We start from the raw sequence: 12,757 nt of genomic DNA, 5'->3' as shown, positions 1-12,757 counted from the left end.
ACTAAGAGTACACCTAAGTATATTGAATTATAATATATTATGTTATATGTTAAATATGCCAAATCAAATGCAGAATACATGCTATCATCGTATCTGGAAATACTTAAATGGTTACAGTGGTCATTAACTTCCAATTGTCAGTCATTAGCAAATGTTAAGGGTATGGGATCAAATGTCTATTCATTTAATAAATCTGAAAACAAACAATTAACTATAAGCTATGGTAGGGGCCCTGAACCTGCCCTAGAACGGTCAGGATGTCTGTAGAGGAACATTTCCCAGGGTGTACTGTGGGAATAAGGCCTCGCTCACGGAGTGATATTGTTGGTGCTTAGTGCAGATAGTTTATACTGAGGTTTCAGGGTAGGCTTATTTGTGGTAGACTCAGCGCGACATTCCAGGATGATAGGTGGTATTAGGGCTTCAAAGGGTCCAGTTGGTTTCACATTCTGTGCTGCGGGGGAAAGGTGTTCATGCCACAGAAATCCTGCTCTTCTGTATGAAATATATCTTCTGATTTACTACAAAATAACGTGTTGTATTTTATGATCAACAACTAGAGAGAAAGGAAAAGTTAGTTAGACTTGCGATTCTGTTATCAAGTTTAATAATCTTGTGATCTAATTATAAGTAGGTTCCTTGTTATAACTGGATTTATGTTCTCCTTATCTTAAGACAACAAAAGCATGTTTTCTCAATTCAAGAAGAAAATTAACCCCTAATCACAGGTAATTATACTTTATTTTCTTCTTATGATGAGAAACTGATCTTATCAAGAAAAAAACAACTTTAGATGAAGATAGAAACATAATTAACATGAGATATGGTGATAATGGGTAAATTATCACAGGTGTGGCTTTGCTCCATTCCTATATATATCTGTTGTATACTTTTGTGCAAAGTCATGCCAGTTTCTGGCAAATGTATTGTGTAATTTACATCTGTAAAAAAAGAAACAACCAAAAAATCATAATCCTCATGCAGATACTGTTGCTCAGTTTAATTTTGATGTACAATTTTACAGGTTGACATTCAAAATTTGGCAACTGTACAATGCACAGGCCATTTTCGAGAGATTAAATATGAAATTACACCAGAGGTAGCCTTGACAGTCGAAGGCAAGCTTATACCTGGATATAGTGGCTTTTTATAGCTTAGTAAGGGAATGTGGGGTAGGTCTGGACTGGTGAGGAGCTTGAATTCAACACACTACTTAAATGTCCTTGAGCGTAAGGGTTAAGGAACTGCAGTTGACCTCGTTCACACCAGAGAGACAGTATCACCGCAGGCTACCCAACTGTGCACCACCTCCCCACATTAGACCAGAGAAGCTCAACCGTTCCCATGAAGCAATGTTACTCCATTGGATTTATGTATTTATTTCCACAGTGTATAGTCTGGCTCTGAGACTACTGAACACCGGCGGGATGTTCATTGCACACAAATGTGTTTAAAAGAAAAGAATAAATACTTTTTATGTTATCCATATAGAGAGCATAGTACAAACAGAGTGACAATTTACATTAAACATTGTAAGAATTACTTTAAGTTTAATAAAAACAGGAGAGAAACCACTGGCGTAATTAAACCACAGTGACTGGCATACAATGGCATTTATTTTTACGCCATGAGTAGAGGTCGTGTATAAGAGTGAAATTATCTGTATTACCTGTCGACCAGATAGAATCAATACAGTTATTGTTAATTTTATGAAAAGAACATAAAGACAATATTAGTGCCTGATAATGACAAAAGATGTTTTGGAAGTAAACATCAAATTACAAGTTTAAGAAAGAAAATGGATCTCTTAACACTAGAATCCATAGTTACAGTTAAAGCCCTATTACTAGCTAGTAACAGACAGGAAAGGGACTATTAACAAATTATAAATATCAGTGGTTTCAGTTACAGTTACAGCTTTGCAGCATAGTTTCTGACATGTATTGTCACACAGTCCACCTCCAGTTCTATATTAGTTCCCTTTATATTATTCCATTACATGTTGATGTATAAAGATATAGCAATATGAGATTTATAAATGTACATAAATACATAGTATACATACTGTACAAAGTGAGGAGGCAAATACAAAGTCAAAGAGTACACATTTTTCCCTCCATGTTTCCTATAAGACATATTATGTTAATGATCGTCCTGATTGAGCTGGAGACGGGCTTCACTACTGGATTCTGTAACACTATGAATTCTGTGATTATTCACTGAACAGTCATTTTCATATGTTTCTCATATAAGAATAGATTTTCAAAAGACTGTTGTGCATTGATCCTAATGTTACATTTTGTTTCATCACATTGTATGAAGTTATACGCATTCTTTGCTTTCCACTTTCTATCTCTCTCTCTGTTTCTCTCTGGTACTCACATACACATACAAACACAAAAGGTAACTATGGCAACTAATATACTAATATTTATCCACACAAATAACTACACAGTTATGATTGTGTGTTGGTTGCATTTTTTTATCTAATAAAATCTAATAAAATAAAATAAAATAAAATCTTATCTATATCGATGATGTTTATTGATTCATCTGCAGACCAGCAGATGAAATCCTCACAGATAAGTGTTCAGATAAAAGTTGGACCACATCCAAACTATTCCGTTAATTAATTAAAAAATGCATCACTGTTTGCGCCTGTCATAACACGCTACTTTGGAATTTTTGAGCACCTAAAACTGAGAAGTTTGAAAACGCTGTTGGTTCCATTCTAATTTGAAAACTGCATCGTGGTGTTGTAATCTGGAAAAAAAACGTAACAAATTGTGATGTTTGGAAACAATGACGCAGTAACTCTCGTTCCCTGTCTGACTGGTTATTAGTGGCGACTTGATAACCTGCTGAGAAGACAATATTTACCTTTTGTTCGTTTTCATGGAAATGTTCTCAGTGTACTGTAATTTCATAGACCAAAATTCAAGCACTAACAAAACCTTGTCTGCTTAATTGATTGTACCTTTTTGTTTTCAAGAGTAAATCACGGTATTATGTAATTTAAGAACATTTTAGTTTGGTGGGAGAGAATGCTGTCCAATAAAATCATAATAGAGATGGGGGAAGAATAAATTATCAGAAGAACAAAACTTTCAGTGAACAGCTGCCTATTTACAATAAGGCAATGAAACGCACAAAAAACAACAAACAAAAATATTCCCAAAACGTTTCTCTTAACAGTTGACTGTTTTAATTAATCCCGTCTTAAAAAAGTCTCGCAGAAAATCTATGAAAAATTTAAATGGACGCAATTAGGGTCAAATTTACTCCAGTGGTGATCCAATTAAAACTGGCAACTTGTTATTGAAGTTTCAAGGAATAATTAACTATTATTGTCATTTAGAGGTTGGCTATAAGCAGCTATATAAACCAGAGCTCAATACTATGTTTCAGAACACAGGTGAACAAAAACTTTCTGCATGTTTTGGCATTTTAAAGAAACGTTTTGGATTTACTTTCTATTTAATTTTTTTAGCTTCTCAGTGTTTTTACAGAAGTAGTAATTGTCTCTAATATGTTGATATATGTTTCAGGAGTCGAGTGTAGTCCACTGCCCTCAGTTACCAGGCATGAATACGAAGGATTTGTCTCATAAAACATGACAGGAGGCAGATTGTTTGTTATTGTGTTATGTTGCATTATGATCCTCATGCTCAGGAGGGAACACAAAGTGAATAGCCTCCAGGGTTCTCTACTGAATTTTCTGAAGAGTTCTTGAAACCGCTCAGCCTGATGAAACTTGCTCCAAAGTTCTTTGCTTGACTTGAGTGTGCCTGTGGCAGTGCGAGATTCAAGCAGTGAGTGAGGGGGCAAAATAGGAGTAACGGGTCCACGGCCCCCGAGAAGTAGAGAAGAGGTCAGTGAGGCTTCAAACTGTCATCCAGGGCCGGCAAGTCTGTCCTGACTCCTGGGTGGCACTGTCTGCAGTGGTCTTCGAAGAAAACATTTCACATTAAGATCATTATCAAGTCAAAAGAGATGGGTTAAAAAAGGTAAAAATCATAATTGCAGAGGCCGATATAGTTCTTGAAGGATTCAAGCACCAAGAGCTACGTTCAAACTTACTATGCCACTAGCAAAGGCTTTCTTTTGAAAACTTGCTTTCACCAGACTCAGCTGGACAGTTGGCTCGAGGGTCATTTTCACAATGGGGTGAACTTTCGATTTGAGTATTGATGATTTCAAAAGCACGATTTATTTGTCCTCATCTGTGCATGACGGCTACCTCCCTGAGCTGTTGAGGCATGTGTGTGTCCACACAACTGCTGTTGCCGCGCTGCTATTGCCAACCCTGTCTGTCTACATTGAGTTTGCCTTGGACAAAGGCCATCAATAATAATTATCATCCATCATAGATGAGCGTTTGGAAAATGTGAAGGGTTGCAAACAAGCAATCATGTGATTTTTGTTTCAGCTCCTTGAGAGATATAACTGTAGCGAAATAATATAACTTTAACCTGTATTAATACAAATTGTTAAAGAATATTCTGCATATTTTACGTAAATACAATTGTCTATTTGTTGTTCTGAGACAATTGACTCACATATCACAACTCAAATAAAAAAAGTGAATTTTTCCATGAAAGTGGATGTAACAAATATACGCAGTCATATTCACCTCTATTAATCCTGATATTAAACAAATATACAACAGTATAATTAATGTATAATTAATGTAAATATCATCGATTACTGTTATTTTTACAGAAATAATCAGACTGACCTTGACAGACAGAAATCACGGCACTTGGGGTCTGTGTCCAGCACACAGATGCAACGCTGAGTCTTTGTCCCCTGACGTTCAGTTGGTCGTCCAGCAACTGCACGTCTGATTCTCTGAGGGCCTTGGTAGCTTGACATTCCATAGGGTACAGTGCGTCTGAAAAGTTAAAGCAGACAGAGGCTTTATTTCACTAACAATACAAATATGAGACAAACATTTTTAAGAACACAGCGAAATATGATATTTAAACAAACATCAGATATTGTTACACTTAGTAAGTGCCAAAACATGGACAGATCAAACTGGAGACAGATTGCTTGAGACGTCTTTAAGTCCTCAATCAACCCCAACAAGAACTGCATAATATAAACAGATTTCCCCTGTTCTTGCCTCATTGCATTCAATGTGTACAAGGCTACACAGTATTCAGAACTGAACGAACAAACAGATTGTATTATTTGTTTTTGAATCACTGAGCAGCCTTTAACCATTGACATCACAGACATTCTCACCCTTTACAGCCCTGCTTGAACTCAAAGATGTGCAAAGCAGCTGTTGCTCTTCGTCCCCAGAGTGAGGACTGAGGCAGTGGGGTATTTTCCTCAACTGTGGAATAACCATCCTGTGGGAATCAGACTCTCTCTAAATTCTTATAAGATGGCTTTTGATTACAGTTTTCATTTCTGCGTTATGCCTTTACTTATTAATCTATTCTTAAATAATTTATTGTCTTTTATTTTTGTTTGAATTTCTTGAAGAATTGAAACAATTTCATTATTACATAGTGTATTTTTGATTTTTGTCTATGAAGCAATTTGTTTTTAGAAATGCTATACTAACATAGGAGTTTATTATTATTATTATTTAAAGTTATATTTTGTGTCATATATACTCCATAACTAAATATAAAATAAAATATAATCCATAAAGTGAAAGACACAAGTATATCACATGTAAGAAAAGTTTAGATTGCAATGAGCATGAACATGCTGTCCGGAGTGCAGTTCCACATAATTTACGATCTGTGCATTGTTTCTGAAAAAGTTGCAAACTCAGAGCAGTTTTAATGACATGTGTTCATGCTTCATGATTGTCCATTAAAAGCTGAGTTTGAACTGAAAGCCTTGTGCCTCATGTTTTACATTTTTACAGTCGTTCTGCCTGCTAACATTTGTTTTTAGTTAAGTGACCACTGGAACAGGTAGTGAAAAAAGAAAGGCTGCCAGAGAGGTCTGCGAGAGTGAATAATAAACTCAATAGTAAACTTGAAATCCATAGATTCAACTGCATGGATCAAATTTACAAAGTCAGCAAATTCCTTGCTGTATACTTGCCTGTTCTAGAACTACTCCTTCTCTCTGGATATCACTATTGGAATGATTGGTGTCACTTTACTCTCCCTCTGCTCTGTGTTTATACTCTTCTATTTTTAACTGTGTGATGGATTTATCAAACAATACAAAGGTGTGTTGTGGCTTTTAGAGCTGTAAAGTCATGAGGGAAAGAGAGGAAGGAGAACATTCCTATCCTAAAACTAATTTGGGCATCAAAGGGCCTTTTCCCTTTAATTCTTTCTGTGTGAAGTGACTTCTGCTTCTCAATGTATCATGATAGGGTCTTGTAATGTCTGCTTATTTTCTGATGGTAGAAGAAGGGCTTCGAGGAATTACTGTCTTTAAATTGTAGTGTACGGGAGAATTCATAACAGAAAAAAGAATCATAAGCCCCTTGTACACAGCCTCTTCAAAGCAAGAGTGTTGTGTCCTTACTCCACCTTGCAAAAGGTATGCAGTCAAAAGAGAGGGAAGATTATTATTGTGGCAGTACAGAGACGCTGTTGTGTTTCATGTTGCCGCTCTAATTCCAGAACGCCGGCATGCGATCTAAAACCCCACACTAGTACTACTACTTTCGTTTAAATGTCCTGTATGAAAGTGAATATAGTTTCTTGCAGGGATTGAGTGTAGCTGATAAACAGCTATCATATTCATAATTTACAAGGCAAGAGGTTATATACACATAGTCAGTAATAGACCAGCCAACCACCCAGCCAACTTTGATAAAAATCTATTTATTTCAGTAATCTTTCCTGTGTGGATGGCCCATTAAAACATGCATTACGGTTTTTAACGCCTTTATCTTGCACTGTACACACAATGCACAGATACAGCCAATGTGCAGCTGTACCATTGTGTGCAGTCTATATAGACTGAGCTCTGTTGTATAGGCAATGTTTTGCTGTTGTTTTCTTTGAACTGCAGATTCGTGCAAACATAAGGTAATCACTGTTTTCTTAAGTTTGTCTATGTAGTACAGAGCTGAGGGGGTAACATGGACATCATTTTATATTTTATAACTCAAGCTCATGTTTTACTAGGTCACACACAAAAGCACACGTACACTTTATAAGCGGCTGGACTGGGGCTAGCTGGTTAGCACGCTAACTTCACATTACTAGAGTTTACATTGGCATGTCTCTCCACTACTGGAGACAGCTCTTGGCGAATGAATGAAGACTGATCCTGAACTTGTTTCTGATGGATTGGTAAGTAAACAGTGGTTAATGCTAACATAAATTTAGTAACTTAGCAACAACCAAAACTTTCCTATTACACATTTAAAAGGGGCAATACACACATTGGCATAGAAGCTCTCTATTAACACAGTGTTGCAAGCATGAAGCAACAACTGGCTCGTCTCTCATTTGAGGTGAAGACTTTTCATTATGGAGGGCAGATGACCGCTTATCTACTTCCTATCATGGGTTTTGGTGAATCTTCTACTTAAAGGAACCAATTTATTCATTTTAGCGTTTATTTTCTTTATCTCCTTCTCTCAGGTGCAGCTCAACACAATGTGAGCATACATATTGAAAGCACACTTGTTGCTTTTATATTAATGTTGTGGTGTATGTCAACATCCCTCTCGGTCTTTAAACTATGTCAATTTGTCCCAACTTGCTAAGAAGTAATAAAGTGAGCTCTTTACTTGAAATGCCAACAGCGGTGTTGGCGCAAGAAGACAGAGGATGAAAGAATGCTCCTCTACTGTCTTGCCAAGGATTTTAATATGCACTTGGTGGTGGAACAAAGCACAATTCCTTAACACAAGACGATGTTGGAAATCATATTTTAAGGTATTGCTACTAATCTGCAGTATGTTAGAACATGTTACACTTACTTTGTGCAAGGGCAAAAAAAATCCCACTTACTGGAACTTCGCCAGCTTGAAATGTTCATTTTTCATGGTTCATAGTCACCTACAGAGCCAAATTACTTCCACTGTTATCGATGATTAACTTCATTATGTTGCTTTCCTCAGTTTTTGTCCACGTGATGGCATTTTTCATGCCGTGGCCACTCTGCATACTTACGGACAATTTTATACGTCAATAGCACAGTAGGTACCCCTGTGGTATAATTTTATTTGAAGCTACAATTGACAGGCCTTTGCACCTTTGTCAAGAGAAAGTGCAGATTAATTCTTGTACACCACTAATCTAGTATTGTTGGAGTTTATACACAGGCCATATATTGTGTTGTTGTGAATGCATGATGCACACATGTGGTGGGCATGGATTCTACTTTGTAAAATAGTGATGCATTGTAAATGGAGAACAAGACGCTGTTTAAATTTCAACTAGAGTAACAACTGAAAGATGCTCCTGAGCAACAGTGAAGTAACAACAAGTTACTCTGCTAATGGACACAGGAGATGTTTTTAAATCCTGGTCCGATATATCTGCTAAGCACATTTAAAAAAGCTTATAATGCATATACCTACAACTCGTAAAGGCCGTTTGAAGTGTGTGCTTCCTGTTTCATGGTGAATAATGCATCACTATGGCAGTGAAGTCTCTTGAAAAATCATCATCAATATCTTAGGACATTTCTGACTAGATCTTAGGCACAATCTTTTGAAAACACTTGGACAAAATGTCAATGTAAGAAATTTACATTTCCAGTCCACAGTAGGCAAAGCAAATTAGCAGCACCACCACAACCACACCATTTGGTAAGAATTTAGGTGTTTTACTATATTCCATCATGGTGTTAAGAGACTAAATGTAAGCAAGATATGAATAACCTGCTGTTTCATATAACTGGCTTTATGACTATGATTCAAGATTGACCTGCACATGTCTCCAGACTGGGACTCTTATCAAACGTTTTGGCAAAGATTACAGAATTGGAGTTACATTACGTCAAATTTTCATGGAGATTAAGGATTAAAGACATCTGTTAATAAAACTCACAACATATACAATAAGGTACCATCAGGGTCTTGAGTCTTTTCTGACAAAAGTGGATACAATCATTGTATTTTCCTTTTGCCACTAGGTGGCCCTGTAACTGAGACTGAGTATTGTAGATGTGTTGAAGTCGATAATTTTATCAGGTATGTAGAGTTTGGAACAGATTTGAGCATGTACGGGCCGGTTATAAACTGATTCCTGTTTCATAGAAATTCGTGGAAATTCAACGCCCCACCAGTTTGACAAAAATCTAGGGCACGGTTAGGGCACGGGCTTTGACTTTTAAAACTGTAACGGGCACAATACAGCCACCATATGTGCAAGACCCATAACATATATCATTTAGAAGTAATCAATTATTTATTAATCATTTTTCGATTGAAGTTTTTTATGTTTTCGAGCCTGTTTGGAAACTCAAAAATGCATTGAAAGACGGAGAAAAATTAAAAGCCTTGGAAATACAATAGGGTCCACCATTCAGGCCCTACTAACATTTTAAAAACTAAAAAGAAATACAGTGCCACAATTATTAATAAATATTTTTAATTTTAGTTTGGCCCTCAGTAAAGTAAATTGCGATTTTCCTCACTGACCCTTGCAGTCAGTTAATTTCGCATGCCAAATAACTCTCTGATCTCTGCTCACTCAGCTTCACAACCACTAAACAGTAGCTGCACAACTCAAGCCCACATTTTATGAGGATATTTACTTTTGCACAAAGTTATAGGTGCTTTGAAAGAGGATACTTTATTAGATCACGCATTCTGAATGTCATCTATAGTGGATTTTTGCTTTTCTGGGGCCTTTGAGACACATGCAATAGGTATACTGTATGCAACCTAATCGATAACCACTTGCATGATGCATGTGCCATTAAGATTGAAGCGCTTAACTGTCCAAGTCTGACTCTGACATTATTTCGACTGTCTAATTTAACTTTTATTAATGTATGTATTTCAGTATGTGTATCTGTTGTATCCTTACTGTGGCCCACAGCACAGTTTCGAGGTTGAACTTTACATCTGGTTAGTCTACTGGATAATAGGTCATAGGTGATATGGTTTATAAGTTGTGCCACTTTGAAAGTAAAACATTTGAATTTATTGATGGAAACAAATGAGAGACTTGAGGCGCCACAGGCAACGAAAACCAGAGAGGTCTCTGGAGTTACATCTTGACCTTCCAGGGTGAATTATCTAAAGCCGGGCCTGCCATCACTTGAACCACGAAGGCGTCTGAGCCTCGGGGGAAACAGCTACCGTGCTTACCTTGCTGTAGTATTTTGACTCTAAAACCCCCATTGAGCGCACAAATGAACCGCATGCCAATCTGGAGTTTTTAAATAGTCTTAATTGCTCCTCTTTATCCACCGCTGACAAAGAAGGATGAAGATGAGTTGCAAGCCCGGAGATGTTTGCGCAGTAGCACCTCCGGGAGGATTAGGAGAATTATGTTCTACATACTATGTTAAAGCATTCAGCCAAGCAGCTCTTACTCGGGGGTGTTGATCCAGATGATATCCAGGTGGCAGTAGTACACGCACTCTTTATCCTTGTAGGAGTAGCAGGTGCAGCGCTTGACTCTGGACTTCGGCTCCGCAGCCTCGGATGTCCCGGAGCCGCCGGACTCTCTGCGGGAGTGCGGGACACTTCCGGAGCTGATGACCTCTGATTTCACCAGGGCATCGCACGTCAACACACCTTGTGTTGCAAAAGAAATGAACCAGAGTGAATGCACAAGTAACCAAACATAAACGAGCGGGTACGAATGAGAAAATGCACAATGGAGAAGGGAGGGGTGAGTATAGTTGCTTGTAAACGTACCTTGTAAGATAATTAATGCCAGTAGTTTGAAAAGCATGATTTTCGCGAGGATGGATAGTATCCTTGCCATGTCAGATATTCCCAAAAATAATCATAGTCTGCTGAGGATGTGGCGCATCTGTCAGATTAATCTCCCACCTGCATCCAGTGAAAATCCAATAACTTCAGTGTAGATCCATGCGCGGCGCATCTCATATGGTCCAGACGTCAGATGAGGAAGAGGATGTTCCTTCAGTATTAATGTCCTCTTGTCATAAATCCTACCTGCAGTGTGCACATCGGTGTGAGATGGAAACTGAGGTCTCCTTGATATGAATTGCTCTCCGGAGCCGCGCGGCACAGGTGATCTGTGGAGCTGAGGGAGGATCTGCTCCTGGAAGTCACTTCGCCTTCTGGAGGCACAAATCATTGGGATGCAGAGCTTTGGAGAGGAGCATGTACACGCCCACGTCTCCCCCATCACCCCCTCTGTGAGAGTCAGTGTGTGTGTGTGTGTGTGTGTGTGTGTGTGTGTGTGTGTGTGTGTGTGTGTGTGTGTTCTCTTTTACAGTTGCTTTTGTGAGGACTATTTGAGCCAACAGCCTACGGAGTGAGGAGATTTTTGGAAAGTGAGGACATTTTGGCCTATCCTCGCTTTCTGACCCACATTTAGTGTTCTGTTAATGAACCAGCCACTTCCACCACCTCTGCCTTCCCTTTTTTACTCTTCATCTGTCTGCAAACCCAGTACTTTCATTGGAAGCTACCCTCCCCGCAGCTCTCTGCCATAGTGTCTGCCCATGAGTCCTCCATGATTGTGCTGCTGCCAATCGATCTGACCAACCGTGCACCCAACAGATACTTTATTTGAATTTGAGCTGTATGAGTGGTCTTATCACCTCCTCTGGATCAAAGGGTGGTGTACATGAACCCGTAGGGGGGACATAGGGAGCCCCTGTGGTACTTTTGTTTGTAGCACATGAGTCCTCCCTGCCTGCTGCTATTACAAGCCTTAACAATAATAATAATAACTCTTGACATTAAAGAAGATTAAGCCAAAACCTATAATCCTAACTTCAGATTTATTTAATAGTTCACTTTCAGTCCAAGTGTAACTCATTCAACCTTGTTGCAAGGTTCTAGTCCAACTTGTCTTAATTTTGTTTTGTGTAAATCTCTTCTTAATGAACGCAATGAAAAGCTGGTTCAACCAACTGGCTCCAAGTTGATTTTGGGTGTGTTGCCTTTGAAATCCAGAGAAAACTCAGAATAAATCAGTCAATCAAAGTACAAGACATTACCTCAACTTTTTGGTGCAGTGTTGACAGATGAGATACCATTGGTGACTCGGGAATTGTGAATGATCTGCTTGAAAGAAAGAACTGGACCACTCTCTATAAGCAAAACTCCTGAGGGTTCATTATAGGAACCCTTTGAGTAAGCCTCAAAAATACAAAGACCATATTATGCTTTGCACATGCAGATTTAGAAAGTAACTGTTATAGACGGATGAGTCAGAGATAGACCTGTTCCAGTATGATGGAAAGTATGTTAGGAAAAGAAAAATAATCCAAGGCATACCACCTCATCTGTCAGACAAAGATGAGATAACGTTTCATACAGCAGGACAATGAACCTGAATATTCGTCCAAAGCAACCAAAATGTTTCAACGCTCCAAACGGTGTGATGTTGTTGACGGATCTGGTCATTCAGAGAGTGCCAGTCAAATTCATCATGTGTTTCTTTGACAGGAGGCCAAACTGAAGATAAAAAGGTCCTGAAATGAGGGGAAAATAAAGATGGCTGGAGTTCAGACCTGGCAGGGAATCATCTAAAGAAGTATCTGGTGATGTGAGAAATGTGCACTTGACGGCAAGCAGCCAGTGACGGATTTGCAACCAAAACGTCAATGTCAATCAGACTTTTGTGAGGACCATGCTCTGTCCTGCCCCTGGCACTGT

General features: G+C 38.4%; 1 protein-coding gene across 1 annotated transcript; it reads right to left on the bottom strand.

Annotated features, from left to right (window-relative positions):
* Nucleotides 1–985: 985 nt before the first annotated feature.
* Nucleotides 986–11,199, bottom strand: edn3b (endothelin 3b). The gene is made up of 4 exons (XM_069527254.1): nt 10,817–11,199; nt 10,489–10,693; nt 4,739–4,894; nt 986–3,946 (listed from the first exon to the last, which is right to left on the bottom strand). Exons 1-4 carry the CDS (start codon nt 10,884–10,886, stop codon nt 3,892–3,894), a joined length of 486 nt encoding a protein of 161 aa, XP_069383355.1. The 5' UTR covers nt 10,887–11,199; the 3' UTR covers nt 986–3,891.
* Between the last annotated feature and the right edge of the window lie 1,558 nt (nt 11,200–12,757).

The sequence above is a fragment of the Paralichthys olivaceus genome, chromosome 6 (assembly GCF_024713975.1).
Source record: "Paralichthys olivaceus isolate ysfri-2021 chromosome 6, ASM2471397v2, whole genome shotgun sequence".
NCBI lineage: Eukaryota > Metazoa > Chordata > Actinopteri > Pleuronectiformes > Paralichthyidae > Paralichthys > Paralichthys olivaceus.
Note: the sequence above shows the minus strand (reverse complement) of the source record. Positions and strands in the feature narration are given on the sequence as shown.

What these genes read in the sequence shown, in the direction of transcription:
- edn3b (XM_069527254.1), bottom strand. Translation starts at nt 10,886, where the DNA reads ATGGCAAGGATACTATCCATCCTCGCGAAAATCATGCTTTTCAAACTA. An exon ending in GGCATTAATTATCTTACAAG is followed by an intron (nt 10,694 to 10,816) that starts GTACGTTTACAA and finishes TTGCAACACAAG; the next exon opens with GTGTGTTGACGTGCGATGCC. An exon ending in CGTGATTTCTGTCTGTCAAG is followed by an intron (nt 3,947 to 4,738) that starts GTCAGTCTGATT and finishes TTTTCTTCGAAG; the next exon opens with ACCACTGCAGACAGTGCCAC.